We start from the raw sequence: 24236 nt of genomic DNA, 5'->3' as shown, positions 1-24236 counted from the left end.
GGAGACATCTACTTTTCCTGTGCCTGGAACAGTTGCTGTTTCATCTCCAGCTCCCTGGTTGGGATGCAATTGTTGTATAAAGGTCACCAGTGGCTATCAGCAAGCTGTCATTTAAGGAAAGCCAATTTTGTACTACATTTTGTGTTTGTTTGAAAGAGCCTCTCCTCTCCTCTCCTTCTAGGTCCATATTCAAGCCTTTCATCTTTGTGGATGATGTCAAGCTCGTCCCTAAAGTCCAGTCTCCCAGCTTTGGGGAAGATGACCCTGCCAAAAAGGAGCCCCGCTTTCTGGAGAAACCCGACCGCCGGCATGAGCTCTATAAAGCCCACGAGTGGGCGAGGGCTATCATTGAAAGTGACCAGGTGAGACATGAGAGAGGAGGGGAGGGTGCAGAGAAACTTGGCCCACGTGTCCCTAGTCTGCTGGGGAGGGGGTCAAGCATGGGAATATGACCCTGATCTCTAAGATCTGCTCCCGGTGATGCATATTCCAAGAGAACCTTCCTAGACTTGCTTCTTTCTTGGTTATTATTAAGTTTTCCCACAAAGCCTTTTGAAACAAGCAAAAGCTCCTGGTAAAATGTTGTCCTAAGATTCCATTTCACTATAAAATCCTTCTTTCCTTTGTGGATTTATTTTCCCAAAAGTTGCATCTTCAATGAGGATAGAATTCTTTTTAGAAATCACATCTTTACCTTTTCGCCAAGACAAGTTATTTATATGCATTAAGGTGAAAACACATCCTTGCCAGGAATAGTTTAATTATAAGAATTACAACCTTATGCTCTTTAAATAAAGCAAAATACACACACCTGTTCTACTCCCACCCACACCCTTCACCATCTTAGTTCTTCTTCATTAAGAGTTTCAATGCATCAATTCAGACTTGAATATTCCCTAGTAAACTTGCCCCCACAGCTTGGTTAGCCATCCCTGCCTGTTGTTAATGATAGCGATTCATGTCAAAGCTAAGGCCAGAATGGGTGGGATTGGAGTCTGGGGGGTCAACCTTCTTACTGAAAAAATCAGGGGGTAGAGGGAGCCTGTTTAGCTGTTGGCATGCCATCCAATTTGGAAAATGGACCTCATTAAGGATGTCCCCTGAACTTTAGCAAATATACAACTTACTTGTTAAGGACTGAGCGAGTTTTCTATCCCCAGAGATCTGGGGTAAGAGGGTGTGCGCTACCATGGTGCAAAGAGCATGGGATTTGTAGTCAGAAGCTGTGACCGGCCCTTCCACATCTCTGAGTATGACTTTCAGCAACCCACTTTTCACGTCTCAGCCCTGATTTCCTCATCTGCAAGACGAGGTCAGACTAGGTGACATCCAAGCTCCCTTTGAGCTTTCAATCTGGGATCCTTTGGTATATTTGTATCCACAGGAAGGGGAAGGGGATCACCTCCCTTAATGAGCAGCTATGTGACTCTGGATAAATCAGTCAACTCTTCTGCTCTGCTTAATGGCCTCTGAGATTTCTTCCAGTTCTAGATCTAGGATTTTGTAACTTATTCCTGGGAATCAGTTTTCTTGTTTATTAAATGAGGGCCTCTGAGGTCCTTCCCTCTTAGAATGCCTCGACTCTCTGCATCATGAATGATTCTACCATATTCAGAATGGTGAGTCAGCTGATTGGCCACACAGAGATGTGGTTGGCTGTTCCACAGCCTGACCCTGTCTCTCTTTCCTCAGGATCAAGGTCACAAGCTCATGGAGACCATGCTCGACCTGGAGAAGCAAGGGCTGGAGGCCATGGAGAGCATTCTGAGCAGCGCAGACCCCATGGACCCCACTGAAGTGGCCGACCTTTTCTATGACTGTGTTGACACAGAGATTAAGTTCTTTAAGTGAAGTAAGCCCATCCTTCCTCTCCTCTCATTTAGAAACTCCCTACTTGGCCAAACTCCAAGCAAAACCAATCCCTCTCCTTGAGTAAAATAGAAGATGAATATCTCAGCCCCTTTTTCTAAACAACCAGTCTAATTTTAACTCACACTCTGTGCTTTTGGTCTCAGAAAGAAACTCCCTTGGCCCTCTTAAGATTTAGTCAGTTTTCATTTTCTCATGAGCCTGATCTTTGGCTTTATGTGACTAATTGTGGATTTTAAGCTGCTGTTATCTTATTTCAGTGATGATGGGCACCCTTAGCCTTTTTCCAAGGAGACTAGCGCTTGTCGAGCCACATTGCTGAATTTTCAGGAAAGCAAAACCTTTAAAGAAAGTCTTTCTCCCTTGTTGGTAGCTGTTTCAAGTTTAACAAACTGGCTTTTCTTTGGCCGGTCACATGCTGTTTGGTGTAGAGGTCAGGGAGAATGTGGCCATGGTTTTCCAGAGTGGGTGTGCTGGCTGCTACCCCACGGAATGCTTTTCTGGGCCACCAGAACAATGGCTAAAAGGAGAACCTTGATGCTCATGTTCTGGTGCCTGGAGCCACACACATGTTTTTCTTCTAGTTAGCGTGTCCCCAGGAAAGCTCTTAAAGAGTGAGAGGCGCACACTTGATTGTCTCGGAGGGAGTTGCGCTGACTCGGTGCATGGATTGATGCTGAAGCAGCCCCTCCAGCATGGATCTCGGCAGGCCGGCCGCTTCTCCACCTGGATGGTGTCATGTATATAGATGATTCAGAACCAGGCCGCTGCTGGCTAGCTTGAGGTTACTGTAATGAAATGGCCCCCTGGAAGGATTCCAAACACACAGAGGCTGGGAGTCTGCCAGCATCCGAGGCAGAGAGGGAGAAACCAGAAGCCAGTGACCGTGGAGGCTCAGGGGGCATCTTTGGCAGCTGATGCTCTCACAAGCCTAGGTTCCCTCATTTCTGAGGAAATTCGGAGGAGCTCTCCCAGTGTATGCATTATCTCAGCAGCCACTTAGGTAATTAAGTTGATTCATTCTGCACGTGTATAATTAAGTGAAAGAAAGCAATTTGCCAACAGCGCCTGGAAACCGGCTTAGGGGAGACGGGACTAGGTCAGCACATGAAGACAGAGTACCAGGAGGGTCAGAGAGGTTCAGGATTTCTCTGCCATGCATCTGTTGGACTGTCTCCCCAATAGCTGACACTTATTTACAGATCACTTTAAGACTTCCCAAGTGTCTCCCCTGCAGCCCCTTCTACTTTCTGCTGCTAGCTGTACATTGTTCACTTCTCTGTGGCTCTCCTTCCCCACTGTTCCCCTACTTCCCGGCGGCTGGGTCTCCAAAGCTTACAGGGGGAGAGCTCCTAGACTAGGGGGTGTCCTCTGCTCGACTGGAAGGAGGCATCAGCCTCCTGTTCAGCAAAGCCCCCGACTATTCTTAAAACAGTCATAATTTTAGGTGGAGGGTATGGGGTGTGTGTGAAATGATCATTCACAAAAATGGACAAATACGATAACAAAGACAACAGGGACGACTTAGAGCACCTGGACCGTGGCTGTTGGGATCAGATTACTTGTCATCCTCTATATTGAGAGGACTCCACAAATGGGACAACTTAGAAGTTACCTAACCCTTAGTAACGTTGTAGCTCCTGCCTGCTACATTCCTTCCTTCCGTAGATACACTCCTTGCTTTAAACCTGTTAGCCAAAGTCCTGTGGTGGTTGAAAAGCATGGCGATTTTTTTCAGATCTCATGATATTAATGCCAAGAGAGCGAATGCCTGAGAGTTGTTGAGGTGAAAGAAAGATGAGGGGCTTCCTTCCCTCAGCTGGGAGAGGCAGGGCCTCAAAAACACGAAGATAAATTTGTCTTCGTTTTCAGACTGTGGGCTGCAAGACGTACAATTTTCTCTCTGGAGAGTGAAGAGAGACGACTCCTGTTTAGTTTCCATGACAGGAACGGCTTTCTCAGGCCTCCCATATACTGGTGGTAGTACAGGGTAGCAATGGCAGAGCTGCATTTCACTGGTGACTATTCAATCTAGTTGTAGACTATGGATTCTTAGACTCCATGGACCCTTGGGGAAACCTGTGAGCCCCTTCACAAAATCTTATTTTTAAATGCGTAAAATTAAATATATAGAATTAAAAGGAAGCTAGTTCTATTGAAATACAATTATAAAAATATTTTTAAAAATAGCTAATGGATCACTTGAGATTCTCCACCCCCCCCCCAGTAGGCCCCAGGTTAAGGACTCTCTGTAGTAGAAAGATTGATGATGGAATATGGGGTATTTTAAGTAAACCAAGAGAATCTAGAAAGACATTCTACAAAGTTATGATGGGGACTATTAAGAACTCAGAGATCTGCTCCATATCAACCAAGTTGATTCAAATGTTGAGAAAATACATTTGATTCCCATGATTCCTCCTGTGTCTTAAGTCCTTACTGGTATAATTCTGAAGGGGAACCTTGTTGTTCTAGCTTGATGCTTGGACCCCAAGAGAGGACTACTGAGACACAACATTGACCTTGCTTGGGCAGATCAAAAGAATAGTGGAGCAGATTCTGGAAAGTCATTTGGACCAACCCTATCTATGGTGTCCCTAGCCCACCATCATTAGCTGATTCAATAACTCAGAGCAAAGATTTTTTGTTTGTTTGTTTGTTTTTAAATAAGGCTGGTTACAAAGAAATATGGGCCTTATACTGCATATAATCTGGGGTGGGCTCCTGATTATTTTGTTTCCCCAGGCGCAATGGGAAAGTGGCCACTGAAAAGCAATTATATTGGAATGGGAAGCAGTTATATTGGAATGGGCTAAGTCATTGATGTTTCTACCACTTTCTGTGAAGAGTTTTGCACTTTTATTTAACTATTTATACAATTCTGTGCCTTCTGAGGCTGAAAAGAGAACATCAGAACGATCCCCAAACTAACAAAAACTCACTTTTTTTCCCCACTTTGGATCTGTTGGGAAATGCTTGAGGAAGTTCATAACTCCAACAAGGTTTTGCTTTTCCAATCTGGTCATTGAGAGAAAAGTGATATTGTAGACAAACCTTTTTTTTAAATGAAGTCCAAAGTTTGGAATGTTGACAAATTTACCATAATTATGGGATCCACCTTTGGGTTCAGAAGCCGTGACCAGTATGGGTAGAAAGGTCAGCCAGAATCATCATTCTCTGGTCCACAGCAACGCGAATCTGATGGCTGTCTAGTTGGGACTCAGCTGGTCACCAGTCATAGAGGAGGACGGGCCAACTGTTTTAAGAGGAAAGAGCCTGATTTTTGTAAACCGATGCCAGAGAGGTTTAGAGAAGTAAAGGTTATAATGTGAAACATACCAATTATTCCATGATCTACATGAGATCATCACCGTGCAGTTCTTACCTCAGACCAGGCAGACATTAGTCTGCTTAGTTCCCAGTAATGCAGTTCTTAGTTATTGAATGAAGATATGGAAGTATCAGAACATCCATCTGCCAAGAAGTGGGGAGAGGGTCCATGTTGGGTCAGGAAGACCTGGTCCAAGTGTTGCCTCTCCGGTCTGCAGTTGTCCCCCAGATCCACTCTCCCAGAGGCCAGGTGGCTTCATTAATTAGGGTTATTCTTAGCCAATGCTGATCATTTCATGCAGCTTCACCGTTCCCCTTCACCGTTCCTGATTCTGTGTCATGTGCGCTTTCTCCGACTGAACCCGAACGTAGTATGAACCTTCATTTGCTAATTTCTTGTGAAAACTCACCCCCTGTTTGCAACCATCTTGTGATAAACTGAAGTGTCTTCTCTGAAAAAATACAATAAAAGAGGAAACCTTCTCTATCTTACGGGAGCTGACAATGTGGTGATGATGGTCATCTTTTTTAATGAATGCCTTTGAACAGGAAGATATTCTCTTCCAGCTCTTCCCCATGACCTTGTCTTTAAATGCATCATGCATAAGATTAAAACTGTACTGAACCACCCCAAACTGCCTCCTTTGTGATGTGTCTCAGCTGTCCCATAAATAAAGGGGGGTGAAGTTGGAACCGGGGAGCTGTTAGTCTGTGATCGGACTATTCTGGGAGCCTAATGGGGGCACCTGTGGTCCTCCTGATTGGGAACGGTCTGGCCGCTGCCTCCGGTATAAACTGCTCTGTTAAATGAGCTCATTGAGCTCAGAGGAGCCAGGAAACAAGCTGCCCCTTCAGGCGGAATATTCTTAGGACCCAGTGGGTCCCGGTGAGCCGTGATTCATCCCTGCCTGAGACAGGATCACGTTCTTCCCCACCTCCCTCCCTTCTGCCAGGTCAGACTATAGGTCCGGGCTGTCTCTGTTACAGACACTACCCTCTGGCCTCAGACAATGGCAAAGAAAATGTCATTCTTGTATTTCTAGTATTATGGTCATTAAACCTGGGATTGTAGAGTGAGGGCTGAAAGGGGGGCAAGAAACAAGTAATTATTAAGCACCTACTACACGCAGGCACCGTTCTTTGTAAATATTATCACATTTGCTGTGGAGTTCAGAGCCCAGCTTGTCCACGCTCCATGTTTTACAGATGGGGAAACTGAGGTTCAGAGGGATGTGGGGGTCACACGGCTAATCAGGAGCTGAAGGGAGTTCAAGCCTAGGTCCTCTGGACTCCAAATTGAAACTCTGATTTTAGAGATGGGTAATGGAGAACAAGGAGTAGAAGCCATTGGCCCAAAGACAAAGGATTAGGATTTGGACTTTGAATTCAGGGCTTGGGGCATTATACTGCCTCATGGCTCCCCAACCTATCGGTGAGGAAAGAAAACACTGGAGGTTACTCAGGGGGACTTGGACCCCAGATCCTCCATATCCAAATGCAGCATTCTTTCCACTTTGACATCCTCAAAATATCCTAGGCTGGAAGATCTAAACCAACAGGGTGTGGACCAGGCAGAATTCCTCTCCTGCCAGAGATGTTCTCCCCATCAAGGGGGATGTGAGTCAGGAGTGGGGTGCTCTGGAAGCGCTCCCCTTCCAAAAGGCTGAACCCCAGACAGAGAGCCATGGGAGGGCGTTCCTAGAAATTCACTTTAAAAAGTCTCTTCCATTCTGTGGCTACTGTGGGAAGTCTATAAGGAGGGGAGATCTTTATTGACCACATAGACATATGGCACCGGGAATAAATAGTAGGGCTTTGATCAGCCAATGACCATTTACTAAGCACCTACTGTATACCAGGCATTGAGGATGTGAATACAAAAAGGATAGTATAGCCATTATACTCTTAAAGAGCTTACTCTGTTGGGGATTTTTTTTACAATTGTCCAGAAGCTCTGATTTTGGGAACTAAATTATCATTGGGAGGTAATGAGTTCCCCTTACTGGAGTTACTCAAGTGAAGTCAGAATGGGCGAGAACATTGTGAGGGGAATCTCATTCAGTATGGGTTAGACTAGCTGGCCTTTAAGGCCCCATTCCACTGGGAAACTCTGATACTAAAACAGAAATACAAAGAATAGAGGTGGTCCCAAATAAAATAGAAGAGAGGATTCCTCCTTTGAAGCAGTGGGAAGAACATGACAGGGGAGCAGGGAGAGGACATGGCATATGCTCTTTAGACTTCATCGGAGCAGCTAGATGTCGAAGTGGATGGAGTATCGGCCATGGGGTCGGGAGAACCGGAGTCCAAATCTGGCCTCAGACACATAACTCGTACTAGCTGTGTGACCCTGGGCAAGTCACTTAACCCCAACTGCCTCAACAACAACAATGAAAAAACATAGACTTTGTCAATATATTGGGGTTTTGATGATTTTTTTTCCTCTTATTTTTTCTTTTCAAATGTTTTTGTTATAGGATGGCTGTGGGAGGGGAAAGTTGGAGGAATCTTGGGAGAAACTGAGATGTTAAAAGAAAAAGATCGATAAAATATATTTATTTATTTATTTATTTTTTTAATCCCAGAAGAACAGGGAAGAGTTTGCATGGGATCTTGGGGTGGGGAGCAGGTCTGCCAGTTCTTGCTTTGAGGAGGGGGGAGCACATTACTTATGGACTCTTAATCAGAGTTTAAACATCAAAAGCACAAAATGCTTTTTTTCCCCAATTGACCGCATATGTGTAGGCATATGCTTACATATCAAGAATTATTTTCCAGAAAGAGGCTTACTTAGGCCTGTATTTCCCAGGGAGTTTCTGGCTCAGCACAAACACTTATCATCAGATTAAAATGGCCACTTCATTCTCTAAGTGAAATCTTGGACTTAACTGCACAAGGATGGTCCTTATTTCCAATGTGGCGCTAACCTTGCTATTTCCACTCGTTGTTAACAATTTCAGCACCAAGAAATTGGTTTCTTAAAAGAATCCTTAATAAATATATTTATTACATTTTATTATTTATTTAATATATTATGTTAATATATTAAATATGATAAATGTACTTTAAAGAGGGAGGGGTCACAGTACCAGTGAAAATCCTTGAGGTGGGAGAGTTGGCAGGAAAAACACCCATCAAGCATCAAGACTGAGATTCTTTTATTTACCATATTATGACCAAAGAGCCAAGCCCGAATATCGTCCCTACAACTTTACCCCTGTGATTAGTGCAAGAGAAGGCTAATTTGGCGACTGTGACTGCAACCAGTGGGAGCTTAAGATTTTTTTTAATTCATTAATTGCTTACTGATTTGTTTAAATCCCTCCCGTTTCCAGAGATTCTAATCTGAAGATGGATCATGGCTTTTTCTTTGCCTTTGGAGAATCCCATTTTTTAATTCACCTCTTAAATTAGCCAAACAGGGTTTTCCTCTATGAACATACCAAGCACAGCCCACAGAGCTTCCTTCTGGCCATGCTGCTCTGGGATGGAGAGAAAATGCGGGTCATGTATGTTGTCATGACTCTGTGGCTTTCAAATATGTACATATATAAATATGTATGTATATTCAAATATAGGAGAGGTAGAAGAGAGGGAAAGTCCATTATATCACTAATTTCGGGAGAGGAAGCTGAACTCACTGGAAGGCCCAGAGCTTCACTACAGCTGAACTTTTGCTGGATTTGCTGAAGGAAGCCTGTTCTTAGCAAGGAGGGGATGAATCAGTTTTCGAGGGAAGAACTTCTCTGCAAGTTTCAGGATCTACTTTTGTGGGAAGAGTAGGCTGATCACATGGCAGAAATGTGAATTTAACAATTCAACAATTCCACAAATTAATTTTTTAAGTGCTAGATTCTACAAATACAAAGACAAAAAAAGTTTATAATCTACTGTTTGGTCATGTTTTGACTCTTTGTGGGGTTTTTTGACAAAGATACTGGAGGGCAACTACATGGCCCAGTAGATGGAACGTAGGCCCTGAAGTCAAGAGGACCTCAAATTTAGTCTGACACAATATTTCTTAGCTGTATGACCCTGGACAAGTCACTTAATCTAACTGCCTCAGCAAAAAAGGGGAAAGATACTGGAGTGGTTTGCCATGAAAACTGAAGTTGAGTGACTTGTCCAGGGTCTTAGAAGTATCTAAGACCAGATTTGAGCTTGGGTCTTCCTGACTCCAGACCCAGTGTTCTAGCCACGAGTCATCTTGCTGCTTCCTATAATATACTACATGCTGTAGAAAACACAAATCTTATGTGTTGTTTAGAGACATGTAAGCTATGTTCATATAAAATAATGCAAAATATATTAATAAATGTTTAGGTAATGAAAAAGAAATGTGAAGTTCACCAATGGTCAGTTGACAGGCTCTGCCGGCACCCTCCCAGTATTTGAAGATCCCTAGCACACTGAGTAGATTCCCTGTGGTAAATGGCTGTGTGGGAGGGTAAGGATCAGAGACCCTCAGGATGGAAAATGGGCTGAGAATACCCACTGATGAGATCCATTCAAACACTGAACCATGATGGCCATTCTTCCTTCTAAGGGAGGGCTCTGGGGACACCATCACCATTTTCACCTTGTTCAGAAAGAGCTATGGACACTCCCACATCACAGGAACAAGCATGAAAAAGAGATCTCTCAAAGCCCATCAGGCACCTTGTAAGGAAGGCTGCTCAGAAGCACATGCAGCATGGTGTACGCTTCCTGAGGGCAGGTCCCTGGGTCTTCCCAACATCCAAGCACCTCATTTGTAAGGAGATACTTAAATTCTGCTGGGCTGAATCACTGGAAGGGAAAATCCTTGTGTAAGCAGAGGATGGGTCACATTAAGTAAGACTGACAACCCAGGTGCAAAATGAGCAACACAATCATCATTTGTATGGAAACAAAATTCCTTCTTTTTTATTAAGGGTCATATTTACATTAGGCAACAAAAATCACATATCGAAAATCAGAGGGAAAGGGGGAAGAGGGCAGAGAGCCATGACATCCCAGTCATTCCACGCTGACGGGTGACGTCCATTGCTACAGTGCGGGTACACTGCTTGTCCATCCATTCTGCAAAGGCATTTTTTGGTTTCATTACCTAGCTGGTGCAATTAAACTATGAAGTCATGTCATTGATGAGTTGCCATGTGCTCTTGAACACAGGGACTAGCTAAAACTTTTCTCTAAAGCTAATTCAAAAAAGGTTTTCTTTTTCTAAAGACACAGGAAGGGCCAGCCCACTGGCTATTTACAGTCATGGAATGAACACCGGGCAGGGAGGGAATCGGACGTCCTCTCCCCCATAGCACTTATCAGTTGGGGCAAAGCTCCTTTTTGTACTGCTTTGGACAAACAGGCGGCCGCAATCTGGGCGCGTGAAAAAAATAAATCACTAAAATAAAATACAGCTACAACACCGATTCAAAGCCTGTGCAAACGACCTAACTAGAATAAATAAGGGCTCGCTTCCGAGCTGTTCGTCAGATGAAAAACAAAACTTGAGTTTGGTTGGTTGCTGATGGCGTTCCTGGGCAGATCCTCCATTCCACTCTGCGGACCAGGACATGATGAGAGGACTTTTACTTCGTGTCTTCTTACCGTAGAGTTTTCAATGGTAGCTGTAAAGATAAGACAATTCTGAGTTCTGTGGTGAGGAAGGCTGCCTTACCCATTGATCTGGGGAAGGAATATCCTTCCAGGCCCCTTGAAGGCTAGAACTCAGGATTATGCAGGATTCTCTGATCCTTCAAACTGAAATGCCACAAATGCAGGTCTGGCTCTCCCTACCCAAAGAACCCAAGATGGCATTTTGCAAAAATCTCTACATTAGTTTTCCCTGGTAACCCTTTATTGAGCTGGGTTAGATGGTTTCAGCACGAGCAAAACACCTGGTTTTTTCTTCAACAGAAAAAACATGAACTTAAAATAGAATGAAATCATTGACAAAGTTGACAGTGTATTAGGGGCTCATATTCCTCTGGAATCCATTAGGGGCAAGAAGTGACCTGTCTAGGATTCCAAGACAGACTTATTGGATTTGTGGGTGAGAAACTGAAATCATTCTGCCCCCAACTTTTACTATTGGAGCTCCCAAGTTTGAGCAAATAAATGACACAAACCTCATGGAGGTCTATTCCTGAGCTTTAATGATTCAATGGCTTTTGGTATTTCTGCAGGTCATGAAGTCAAGAGGACCTCAAATCTGGCCTGACGCTTAACACGCCTTGGCTGTATGACCCTGGGCAAGTGACTTAACCTAACTGCTTCCTGCCCAAGGAAGCTGGAATGGCCTCTTGGGAAATCCTACCCAAGGAAGCTGGAATAGCCTCTTGGGAAACTGTTTTATTTTATTTTTATTTGTGAAACTGTCTTTAACCAGTATCTGTGATGCTGAAGACTTGGACATTTTGGGTGAGAACTTCAAATTTCACTAGAATGGGAGACTTCAGCTAAACACAAAGAATTATTTTCTGGATATGAGGATAATTAGGTATTGAAGTAGACTCTCAGCAGAGACTGAAATGCCCATTTTTAGGAACAAGGCTAGTTCTGGCTCACCTGGAGAAGGCACAATGATGCTTTGAGTTGGAGGAACCAGTGGAGTAAGAAGACCCCAAGAGATGCTTACTGATGATAACACCTTTATAAGGCACTTGAAATGTTACAAAGATTATTATCCTCATCATTTCATCTGTTATATTGGCTAGAAAAAAGGAACTAAGTTCCTTCCAAATGATCTCTGAGGTCCCTCCAACTTAGAAGCAGGATAGTCTGAAGGACAGTGCTGAATTTGAATCAGGAAAGTCTGGGGGTGAATGGCCTCAGGTGCTAACCATGTGACCCTGGGCAAATCACATAAAGCCTCTCGAATCTCAGTCTCCTCATCTCTAAAATGGAGATAGTTGTAGCACCTCTGGCAGGAGCTATGAACATAAATGGGAGCATCCCTGTAAAGTGTCTTGTAGACCAAGTGGCAATTGCTCTGGCCATGGTGCTGAAGCCAGAGAAGTTGCTCAGAGAGATTTCATGAATTTTTTTTTTTTCCTGAGGCAATTGGGGTTAAGTGATTTATGTAGGGTCACACAGCTATAAGTATTTGAAGTCACATTTGAACTCAGGTCCTCTTGACTTCAGGGCTGGTGCTTTATCCACTGCGTCATCCAGCTGCTCCAGATTTCATGATTCTAAGATCTTAGCGCTAGGGCTCCTGGACAAGTCACTTTCCTCTCCTCTCTCATCTTGCTACTGGAGGGATCATCAAGGAGCTTGTGAAGCTTCAATAACATTCTTGGAGTTATTACAGACTTAGAAATGGAAAAAAGTGAAATGCCAGAATAGGAAGGGACTGATGTAATGTTTCCAACAATAGCTCTTAAAGAGGAGAACTGAACTTCCCCAGTGAGAAAAGGGAAGTCAGCTCTTTAGGGTTAGGAAGCCCAAATATCTCAACTGGGCTAAAAGTTGCCCAACATTATCCAAAGTACTTCCCCATCTCTTGTCCCTTTTGGGTCCTCCGGTTTTCACCTGAGGTTAGAAACTACTGTGTGATTTAGATCAGAAAGAGACTTAAAAACTCATCTTTATTCAACACAGAGGAGGCCCAAGGATAGTAAGTAATCTGCGCCAAATCACATAACTAGTAATGGCAGAGCTGAGATCTGAACCCACGTCCTCCGATCTACTGGACTGTTGGACTGAAATGAAGATCCCTAAAAATAAATGTATTAATGGCTAAGCCCTGTGGCAGAGGAGGTGCCCACCTGCATCCATGGAGGGAGCTTTCTCCTCTGGGAGTCCTGCTCCTATCCCATATACTCCCCTTGAGGAATAGTCCTGGTCTCCTACCTACACCCCTACAATACGCCCCAAGAAAACCCAGGAAAGCCCTGTTTTCATAGTAAGATATTAAAAATCACATGTTTCATGTATAATCTACATCAAATTTCTTGCCCTTTCAGTGAAGAGGAAGAGAAAGTAGGAAGAAAATTTGGAGCTTAAAATTTTGAGAAAAATAATGTTAAAATTGTTTTTACACATAATTGGAAAAAATAAAACATTAAATTAAAATTTTTAAGAGGACATCTCCTTTAGAAATTCTGTTTCTCATCTTTTTTTTAATATGAATGAGTTTTTTAAGGGAAAATTTTGGGTCAAACTTTTGATAACGGGAGATGAAGTTTCCAGGTTCATTCTGTGGCTGTCTGGAGAAAATTCCTGAGGTTGGTTGGTTTGACATTTAGAGACATGTTGTTACCTGAGAATTTCGACCCTTGGCATCCTCAGTGCCCCGGCCAGTCGCCTCTGCTGGGACCCAGGAACCTGGAGTTGGGCCTGAAAACAGGAGATATGATTAATTAATCAGGATTAATTGGCACCCCAGGGTCGGGACAAAGAACATTTACTATGTTTCTGCCTCTGCAAGCAGCAAGGGTATCAAAGTCACTAATGATTATGAGATTGATCAACTGAAAACCTTCGAATTAAAAGGCAGGAAAACTGGATTCAAAATCTGCCTCAGGCACTTACAAGCCTCTGCCCATTTCTTAGCTGCCTCCTCTGTAAAACTGAGGGTATTGGAAGGAATGACCATTAAGATCCCTCCTGGCTCTTAATCTATAATCCTGTGAGTTCCCAGCATGGGTGATCACTTTCTTATTCACAGTCTTTGTTGCAGACAGTCAGAGGAAGCAAAAGCTCTTGCTACTCTGTTTTGTATACAGTAAGTGCTTCATAAATGATCACTGAATGAAAGAATAGATGCATGTTTGAATGGAGACTAGAATAAATTATCCAACTTTCTCTATTTGTAATGATTCTCCTTCAAGATTCTCCACATCATGGCTGTTTTAATCGAGGTCTGCTCCCAGGTAATATCAAAAGTAGCTGGCCTGAGAAATGTGTTGATCCACTGGCTCTGGGCAGCTCTAGAGTTACTCTAGCTCCCTCCTAATCCAATCCAATCAAGGTTTAGTTAACTGCCTCTCAATCTGCAGTCATTCCAAATGAGCCCCACTGATGTCCTCCACCAGAATTCAATAAGCAATTATGAGCACCTATGGCTCAAGAGCTGACCTCAAAGCCAGGAGGTCTGCCTCTGAGACACACTGGCTGTTTAAACCATAAGTGAGTCACTCTCACTGTCCCCAGAAACAAGTCAGTTCCTGCCCTCAAAGAGCTTACAGGCTTTCAGGTCACACCCTATAAACAAGATAAGTAAGTACAACATCCAAACCAACAATACAAAGTAATTTCAGGACAGCACAAATAACAGATCAAGGGGATGCTCAAAAAAAGTTCTGTACAACAGGAGGAAGGAAGCAAGTGTTCATGTAGGGCCTACTATGTGCCTGGCCTTGGGCCAAGTGCTTCACAAATAGGATCACTGGATCCTCAGACAAATTCAGTGAGGAAGATTGTTATTGAGGAAATTGTGGCAGGTGGTGGTTTAAGTGACACAGGGTCACATCTGAGTTGTGCTTTGAAGGAACCAGAGATGCCCCATTCAGCTGAGGGGACCACCCACCCATGCCAAAGCTAGGAGGGGAGAACCCTCATTTGGATTTAATCCTTTTAAATTCAGCAATTAATCACTAATGATTATAAGATCTGATCAACTGAAAGAAAATCTTCGAATTAAGAGGCAGGAAGACTGGGTTCAAAATCTGGCTCAGGCACTTATAAGCCTCTGCCCATTTCTCAGTTGCCTCATCTGTAAAACTGTGAATTATTTAGTGATTCTCAGCAAACACAGTGATCCAAGACAATCCTGAAGAACTTATGATGAAAAATGCTATGGGCCTTCAGAAAAAGTACAATGGAGTACGGCTGCAGTGGAAGTAGACTTGGAAAAAACTGCATTATCTTATTTGTTTTTGATCTGTGTTTTCTTTTGCAACAAAGTCAATATAGAAATATGTTTTGCAAGATCACACAAATATGTCCATTGCAAATTGTGTACCTTCTCAGGGAAGGAAGCGTAAAGGGAGGGAAAGAATTTAAAATTTAAATAAAATTTTAAATTATCTTTATATGTAATTTTAAAATAAAATATCAAAATGTTTTTAAAAATAAATTCAATGATCATTAATTCAACAACGAATCATGATTTCAGAGAATTCATGAAGAAACACATTACCTCCTGTCAGAAAGATGAAGGGTTCAAATAAGACCCAATTTTTTTGGATGTGGCTATAGCAGAATTTATTGTGCTTGGCTATGCTTGGTTATAAAATTTTTTTTTGGTTTTTCTTTCTTTTTTAATGGGAGATGGTCAGTGGGAAGAAGAAAACACAGATTTTTGGATCAAAAAAATGAAATAATTTTTGGAAATTTATTTTAGTTATGAGTTTGAATTTTTAAAAAGAATCTGAAAGGCAGCCAGAATGGAGAAGGGATGTAGTGTACAAGGAACTGTCAACAAGCTCATTTAGTTGACGTGTAGTTAAGTGCATGCTGAGGAGTAATGTCCAATCAACCTGGAAAACAGGCTGATTCTGGAGCACTTTAAATGCCAACCTAAAGTATTTTAAAAGAAAAGCAAAGGGGAGCCCTGGAAGCTTCTTTAGCTGAGGAATTACATGGTCTCATGTTAGGGGAGAGAGGAGACTGGAGGCAGGGAAGGTTATCAAGAGACTCTTGCAGCAGTCCTAATTCCTCACATTTAGGAATTTCTTTTAGATAAGTCAGAATAAGTTATCCATACTTTGTAAATGCATCTTTTTATGATTTTCTATTTGTTCTCTTACAATTTCATCTTGGTGAACTAAGAGGTAAGGAGATCATAAGCATGTCCATTAGGATAGAGAGGTGCAAAGGCCGACCCCCCAAGACAGCATCGGAAATGGTGGGAATAAATTGTTTAAAGCTCTGAAAACATATTAAAGGAAACATTCAAAAGTGGATGACACTCTGCTTCAGATACTTATCAGCTATATTTATTTTGGGCAAATCTCTTGGATTCTCTAAACCTCAGTGTCCTGATCTGTCCAGTAAATACAAGCACAGGATATGAGGATGAAATGTATTTATGAAAATGTGTGTGTGTGTGTGTGTGTGTGTGTGTGTGTGGTGTGTGTGTGTGTGTGTGTGTGTGTGTGTGTGTGTGTGGTGTGTGTGTGTGTCAAAGGGCACTAGGACAATAAATTCCTTGGAGGAAAGATGACATTGCTTTTCTAAATCATAAAGGAACCAGGTCAACAGTGAGTTGGGGGAAGGGGAGCAGGCTTGGAAGTATTAGCAGACCAGAATAATCAAAGGTTAATCTAGCAGCTCCTAGCACTGGGGTTCCCAAGGACAGGCGCTTACAAGCCCCCCATCCTGAACTGAGAGCATGAGCTCATTTCTTAAGACCACGAATATCAGTTCATAGTTGATTTTATTCCTTCTGCCGACAACTCTGGGGACAACTCAACACAGAGGATGTTAACCATGGCCCTTCAGGAGAAGAGTGGAGGGGCAGCAGCAGGGGGCATTAGAAAGCCTTCATTTCCACTGAGAATTAAACTTAAAGCAGGGGGTCCACTTATAATAGGAGGGCTCTGCATTAACAGGAATTTCCGTTTGCTAAACTCTCAAGGAGATTACAGGGTATCTGAAGATGAAGAACACCTTTCCCAGAATGACTTAGGACAGAGATTTCTAACTTAGGCTTTATGGCTAGATGTCAAAGAATTCAAGTTTATTGAATGGGGAATAATTACATCTTTCACTCACCTCTAACTGAAATTTAGAATTTCCTTCAATTATATAAGAACATGAATCTATTCTGAGCCTCCTTCTGAGAAGGGGTCCAGAGGCTAACTAACCTGCTTAAGGGGTCCATGACAGGAAGGAGAAGCAGCAAGATGACTTACTGCTCTGTCCTATTCACATCAGTGTGTAATTTCCCAAAGATACAACAGTGAGAAGCACAAAGGAGAGGAGACGACTATAATGAATTAAAGAAATCCAGAGTGCTTATTTTTCACTTTGGGATGGGCGATCTCATCAATGTGGCCATCTCCTCCATGACACAGCCCTCAAGCATTCCCATGGGGCCAGCCTGTCTTGTGTGACCTTTGTCCATATGTGTATGACATCATCACAGGAGGTCTACCCGGTACACTGAGGGCCCTCCCAACTTTCTTGTGACCTAGCAAAGGTTCCAGTGGAGCTCATGGGTCCTCCATCCTTTCCTCTTTCTCAAAGGACCAGCTCATTTTTTTCCCCTTTGGTGACATCTTTAATCATTCCTTGGTTGCAATGTCTTGCTGCCTGTTCACACCCATCAGGCAACTCTCTGTTGTTATCTGGGTAAAACTTTGTTAATTCTTTGGATACTGTAGCATTTGATGACTTCCCCACCATACCAGCAACCTCTGAAACAACTTGTTAGTACTAGTATGACAAAAAACCATTTCATTGTATCTTTCTCAGGGTTCCAATGTTATTCCTTCTTTGATCTCAGTGATATCCTTGTTTCTATTTCTTCTGTCTTAGCAAGAAAATACATTGTTTAGAGGTAGTTTCCGGGCTCTTTGCTATGGAGAATTTTATCAGAGGGACTTCTCTGGGATATGCTGACTGTTTCATGTAAAGAGCTATCTTTTTATTCATTTCTAATTTGAAGGTCTACAACTTGTTTAAACGGTTAATATATTCAGAGTACTTTGAAAAATCTTTGTTGTTTAGTTGTGTCCAACTCTTTCTTACCAAAGATGCTAGAGTGATAGGCCATTTCCTTCTCCAGCTCATTTTATAGATGAGGAAACTGAGGCAGATGGGGTTAGGTAACTGGCCCAGGATCACACAGCTGGGAAGTATCTGAGGCCAGTTTTGAACTCAGAGAGATGAGTTATCCTGACTCCAAGCCCAGCACCCTGTGCACTACAGTGCCCCTTAATTGCCTCCGAAAACCCTGGACTAATATAATTAGCAACGAGGACAATGGTGATGGATCCTATCTTCTCATTTTTTAGTCTTTATTTTAATTTGCTATTTATTTTGATCTTTTGTCTCACCAAGTGAAGAGTTGATGATATAGATGGCTAATTAGAAAGTGACTCATTAGTAATAAGCCTTTCCTGCCTTCAAATAGAATCCATTTTGTTTTTTATGATGCTATTTGATGCTCCCATTTCTAAAGCCTCCAAACTCTCTTCTTAAGAAAAACAGTCAGATTTAGAGGAATGGAGCTTTGCTATTGTCTACAAATTGTTAGCATCTGTTTTACTCCTGCATCACATTTTCCACTTTATTTTTTGCCATCTTCCCCAATAACAACCAGCAATACATCAGTATTAACATACATGTATATATGTATGAATATATATGTATATATATAATCTATCTATCTATCTATCTATCTATCTATCTATCTATATCTATATCCAAATATATCCTCCTCAGATGCAAGATAAAATCAACTTTGCCTGCTCCATCAAGAGGAAAATGATTCACAGGTTCTCCTTGGAAGGTTAATTTTTAACTTTTACAAATTAACTCCTGCCTTCATTGAGATGTAGCCTAGTGAAGTGGATATAGCGATGTTAAGCAGGGTAGTTTTATTACAACTGGGTTAAATTTAATACACATTTACTTTAAAACTTTAGTTCCATATGCAACCTTCTTTTTCTGTTCTTTGTATGCTAAAATGTTCATGTTTGCTGATGATGTCTGTTAAGTTTATAATTAAAAAGAAAATGAATTAAAAAATAAAAACAATGCATTTGGGATCAGAAAAGGTAATTATGTTATTTGCTATAATAATGTAATACTATGAACAATTGTATAATGATGTAATCCATCCTAGTTGCATGACTCAGGGATTAGACCTCATTCTGCATTTGTAAAAGGAAATCATAAAACTTTTGTGTCTCCTTCACAGGGCTGTTGTGGGAAAGATATTACAGACATAGCTTAAAGCATTTATAAAAATGTGAATTAGTATTTTTTTCAATAAATATTTTTGGAAAACCTTGGAATCCAAGCATCTGAATTTGAACCCCTGTGGAGATGCCTGATGGGCCCGTGGATGGTCATCTGATGGTCATGACCTCTGGGTTTCAGGTTCCGAGTGTGTAAAGGGAAGACCTTGGTCCAGATGGACCTCTAAAGACTTCTTTCAGTTCCATATTTATGATCTAAAAGATGCTGAATTATATATTCATTATGATATTACACAATATTTAAAGGCAAATACACAAATAAGTGAGAGCTCTATGATCTCATCACTCAGGGAACTTAAACTCTTCCCAACTTATCTATGATTTTGCAGACAAATATGAAGGAGTTGCCAAGAATCTGAGTAGTTCTCCCAGGGTTGCACAGCTCATCAGGAGTCCTAGGCAGGATCTGAACCCTGATCCTGAGGCTGTTCTACTCAACCTAATACACCAACTTCATAAAGGTGAGAAGGAAAAAGCCTTCTTTGCCCAGAGGAGCCATACTCACTTTTGGGGACCTTACTGGGATACGTCTTCTGGCTTGGCTTGTATTCATCGGGAGGAGGGAAATCTTCTACCGAATGAAAAGTAAATTTGGACTCAAAGTCATCTGTAGAAGAAGAAGAAATAATGAGAAACGTGCCAGTTAATGACAGTCCTGGGCATCAAGCCTGTTTTTGCTCCAGGGAGTTACCTCCCCACCCCAGGGGGAGGGGGGTGGCTCTGAGTCTGGAAGCTGCTCCCTGTCTCTTGCTTGATCACAGGGTTCACATTCAGAGTGATTACAGTAGTCTTCCAAACAGTCATTTGGGGTATAAGCGGGACAAAGGAAGGGATGGGGAGCCGGAGTCCACACAGAACTCCCCAAAGTGTGCCCATGTGCCTGTTGTTCCAACACAAATAACTAAAGTGACAACATGTAAAGTTTAACGGCCCCCAGCAACAAAGATGACCCTCCTGTGGGCAGGGACAACTCAAAGTGAAGCTGATCTAAGGCCAAAGGCTGCCTCTGGTGCCCTAAACTGATGTGGGCAGCCCTGGTTAATGGGCGTTCCTGCCCAGGCCCCTGCATCTGCTGGCTTCCTGAGGCACCTCAGCTCTCCTGGAGTCCTGGCCAGGGTCCAAAGAGGAGGGCCTCATATTTCCCAGAGCCTCCTCTCCTGACAGTGGGCCCAAGCTCCAGGAACTCCCCCTCATAGCCCCCCCTGGGTCTTTGCCCCCCAAATTCCTCATGCACATGGCATTTCTCCTTCCAGCATCCCAGCTTTTCCCTGCTGGTCTGTCCTCGGTGACAGCCCTGTTTGTACAGACACCTCTGGGAGGCAGTTTGCCACCTGCCCAGGCGCATTTTCATACTCGTAACTGCCCAGGGCAGTGGGAATAAACTTGCCTCCAAAACCGTCTGCTTCGTAAACCTCAGAGTTCACATTGCGTCCCTTGGCTCCCCAAGTCCATCAGAAAAGAGAAACTGCTAAGGATGCTGGGAGTGGGAGGCTAAGTGGGCTACCTGTCTGGGAGCCATCATGTTACCTGTGAGGTGGAAATTTCCATTCTTCAAGGGTGCCCCCGGCTGTGGGGTGCCCACCCAGGCCAAGGCCTGCTGACTCTTGCTGGACAGCTCTGTTGTGGGGGATCTTGCTGGGGGTACTGGAGGTGGATTCAGCTTCCCACCACCGCTCCCTGGGGAAGAAGATGGAGCCTTACTACACCCACGTGCAAAACCCTCAAAATGGAAATTAACAAAGGATCTGGCTTGGGATTTAATTCGTTTACCCAGGGAGGAAACAGCTTGCTTTAAAACTTAACGTCTCAGGGAGTTGTCTGAAATCAATTAGTCAGTCAATGCTTACTAATAAGAATCAGCATTATTAATAATGGCTTATCAATTACTAATAATGTATTTGACCAACCATTATTTATTGGTTTATTTAATGAGAACCTTTTACTAATAATATTTTATTAACTAAGAATAATTTAATTATATTCAATTATTCTTTATTTTACTTAAAATAATTTATTGATTAATAATTGACATTATAAAACATTTGAAAAGTAAAAATTGTTTTATTATTATTTTTAACAGATGGGAGAGAAGCCTTATAGTGAGGTAGTTCTGACATTTTGGTAATAAGGTCAGAGGTTTTTTTTCCCCAAGGCCTTTGCTAGCTTCTCCGACACACATCCCAGGGAAGGTTTCTGAGCTCCTTTATTCCTGTGGTCCCTCCAGCCCGGATCCTCTCTGGGAAGACCATTTTCCCAAACTTGTTCCCTTTATTACCCCATCTACTCCTTCTATGCAGTGTCTATGAATGGTTTTAATTGTGCGTAAGAAGATAAGCGCGAGATCCCTCTTCTCATCCTGGCATCTCCTTCACTGGAACATAGGGAAACTGAGGCCCAGGGGAATGGCTGACTGGGCCAGGGTCATGGAGCTCCTCCTGGGGCGCAATACACGCCCTGGCTCTGGGCCAGACTAGGAACACTAGGAGTCTTGCTCTGGAGATGGAGGCCTGAGTTCAGACCCTGCCTCTGGTTCTGATGACCTGTGTAACTCTGGCACAGCGCTCCTCGCTTTATTTTCTCATCCAGAAGCTGACAATGGAGTGTTCTATAATCTTTTGCAACAACGAGAAAGATGTGACTGATTCAGGACGTGCTGGTGAGTGTTTAACAACCAGCTCTCCATTAACTATTAAATTAACGAACCTACTACAGGTTTTTAAGCTTAAGCATTATTAAACACTCTTTTAACAGTCAACAAAACAATAAAGGAAGCCCTGCTTTGCAGTGGATTTCTGGGGAGCAAATGCTCACATCCAATATCTAAGCAGCAGCTCTTGTGGGCAGAGCGCCCCCGGAGGTCCACTTACCTGCCCCTCTGCCAGGTCTTTTCTTCTGCACCAGGATAGTGGACTGAGAAGCCGGGGGAGTGGGGGGGAGGGGGCCGGCCTTAGGGGACTTGAGAGGGAGAGAAGGGGCAGCGTCACTGTTACTAGTGGAGCCCGGCAAAGGGGTCGGGGGCAAGGAGGACCGGGGAGAAGGAGAGGAATAAAGAGGGAGGGGTGGCGGCGGGGGTGGGGGTGGAGGCGGGGGAGGGGCGGGCCCAGAAGCTTCGGAAACTGGCCCAGGAAACCCACAAGGGGGGAGCAGAGGGAGAGGGGGCGGAGGAGGGGGCAGGTTCAAGGGCCCGACGGCGGGCTTCGCTCCCTTCTCGCTCTGCACGGGCGGAAGAGGAGGAGGAGGAGGAGGGGGCGTGGGGGGAGGGGGCGGGGGGCCCACGGTGGGGGGCGGGGGGGCCGCGATCTGGGCGCTCGTCTTGGTCATCGGAGCCGGGGGAGACACGAGGGGGGGCTTGACAATGGCCGAGAGAGACACGGACGGAGGGAGGGGAGGGGGCGGCGGGGGAGGGGTGCTGGGAGGGGGCGGGGCGGGCACGTTGGGGCGCGGAGGGACGGATCGGGAAGGGCCCGACGCTTCGGCCGCATGTCCGAGCCTGGGAGACGCAGGGGGGTTGAGCGGCCCGCTGATGGCCTTAGTGGGAAGCCGAGGGGATGGAGCTCTGGACCCGGCACCTGGAAACCGAAGCGGGAGTCAGTGACGTCATCGCGAGCCCAAGGAGGGCCCGGCGGGGCAGGCAGCCCTGGGGGCCTTCCCCTCCCCCCTCAGGGGGAATAGAGGGCGGAAACTCCGGGCCTCCGAGAGGGAAAATTAGGGGGGGGTCTTTGTCAGGATCCCTGCCCTCCATCCGCGGGCACCGCCCAATAAGGATCATTCAGTAATCAGAAAACTCCGCAAGGTCACTTTCTTCTACTTCCCAGAACCGCCCCGGGGAATTCTGGCGCTGAATCTGGGGTCGGAGGACCCGGCTCAGTGCGTAGTGAGACCGTGATCGAGGGGAGCGGATGAAAGCATCCTTAAATGTCGTTAAAATTATTCTTCCCCAAACTTGAGAGAAACTTTGCTCCCCTTCTTTCCCCTTTCTCTTCCCCTTCCTTCTCTGTCTTTTTCTTCCTTCCTCCTTCTCTCCCTCTCCCCTCCTCTCTCCTTCTTTGTTTCTTTCCTTCCATCTTCCTTCCTTCCTTCCTTCCTTCCTTCCTTCCTTCCTTCCTTCCTTCCTTCCTTCCTTCCTTCCTTCCTCCCTCCTTCCCTCTCTCCCTTCCTTCCTTCCTTCCTTCCTTCCTTCCTTCCTTCCTTCCTTCCTTCCTTCCTTCCTTCCTTCCTTCCTTCCTTCCTTTCTCTCTCTCTCTTTCTTTCTTTCTTTCTTTCTTTCTTTCTTTCTTTCTTTCTTTCTTTCTTTCTTTCTTTCTTTCTCTCTCTCTTTCTTTCTTTCTCTTTCTTTCTTTCTTTCTCTCTTTTCTCCTCTCTTCCCTTTTCCTTCTCCCTTTCTTCCCCCTTTTTCTTCTCTTTCCATCCTTTTCTTTCTTTCCTCCTCTTTGTTTCCTTGTCTCTTCTTTTTCTTTCTCTTTCCTTCTCCTACTCCCTCAAGAAAGCAGGTTCTGAAGTCAGAGAATCTGAGTTCAAGTCCTACCTGCCTCAAATCAGTCACTTAATTTCCCTTCACATCCTCATCTGTCTCCGAGGTCCATCTGGCTGGAATGACTGAGAACCCCACTGCGCTACTTTGCCCTGAGCCTGTTCGGGTTTCCTCCACCCCTGTGGCCCCCTTACCTGAGCCATCTCTCTGGCCAGCTGGTCTCAGCACTGGAAAGCCCCCTGCAAACAGACCTCCCAGGGCCTGTGGGTTGCCCCCTCGGGAGTTCCCGGGAGCACCTCCGCTTTCTTTGTTGGCTCCTTTTGAAGCTGAGGGGGGAAAAGTAGGAGACAGCACTGAGATCAAGCATCCTGCAGCTAGCACCCCTGGTAGTTAACACAGCATGTTCTCTACCCACCATCCCACATTGCTTCTCCTTCAACCCCCTTGCCTGCAAAAAACTTCTGCTTGTGAGCTCCCCAAGGCTGGGGCCCATTTCGGCTTCCTCATAAAGCCCAGCAGTGAAGAAGTGTCTCTAAGTTCCAATACCAGACAGTCTGTGAAGGTGGGACAAGCTAGAAGGCATATTTCCACCAGACTGGTCTTCAGCCCCCTCCTCTCACCCATAATCCCCTTAGAAAGAATGAAATGGT

General features: G+C 44.1%; 2 protein-coding genes across 6 annotated transcripts in view; one reads left to right on the top strand and one right to left on the bottom strand.

Moving 5' to 3' along the window:
• The window catches only part of SCRN1 (secernin 1), a 61018-nt gene extending 55184 nt beyond the window's left edge, over nucleotides 1–5834 (top strand). Inside the window, exons 7-8 of the mRNA XM_074266683.1 lie at nucleotides 182–362; nucleotides 1693–5834. Coding sequence (XP_074122784.1) covers nucleotides 182–362; nucleotides 1693–1851 — 340 coding nt within the window. The 3' untranslated portion in view covers nucleotides 1852–5834. The remainder of the gene's footprint in view (nucleotides 1–181; nucleotides 363–1692) is intronic.
• Nucleotides 5835–10076: 4242 nt separating this feature from the next.
• WIPF3 (WAS/WASL interacting protein family member 3) overlaps nucleotides 10077–24236 on the bottom strand; it is a 64425-nt gene continuing 50265 nt past the window's right edge. For all 5 annotated transcript variants that reach the window (XM_074266679.1, XM_074266681.1, XM_074266677.1 and 2 more), the window contains 6 exons: nucleotides 23781–23912; nucleotides 21983–22684; nucleotides 20643–20792; nucleotides 19621–19722; nucleotides 13445–13521; nucleotides 10077–10808 (listed from right to left, as the gene is read on the bottom strand). In XM_074266679.1, the coding sequence (XP_074122780.1) occupies nucleotides 10785–10808; nucleotides 13445–13521; nucleotides 19621–19722; nucleotides 20643–20792; nucleotides 21983–22684; nucleotides 23781–23912 (1187 nt within the window). In that variant the 3' untranslated portion in view covers nucleotides 10077–10784. The remainder of the gene's footprint in view (nucleotides 10809–13444; nucleotides 13522–19620; nucleotides 19723–20642; nucleotides 20793–21982; nucleotides 22685–23780; nucleotides 23913–24236) is intronic.

This window comes from Sminthopsis crassicaudata, chromosome 5, assembly GCF_048593235.1.
Source record: "Sminthopsis crassicaudata isolate SCR6 chromosome 5, ASM4859323v1, whole genome shotgun sequence".
Classification (NCBI taxonomy): Eukaryota; Metazoa; Chordata; class Mammalia; order Dasyuromorphia; family Dasyuridae; genus Sminthopsis; species Sminthopsis crassicaudata.
The sequence above is the reverse complement of the archived record's forward strand: the minus strand, read 5'-3'. Positions and strand labels throughout refer to the sequence as shown.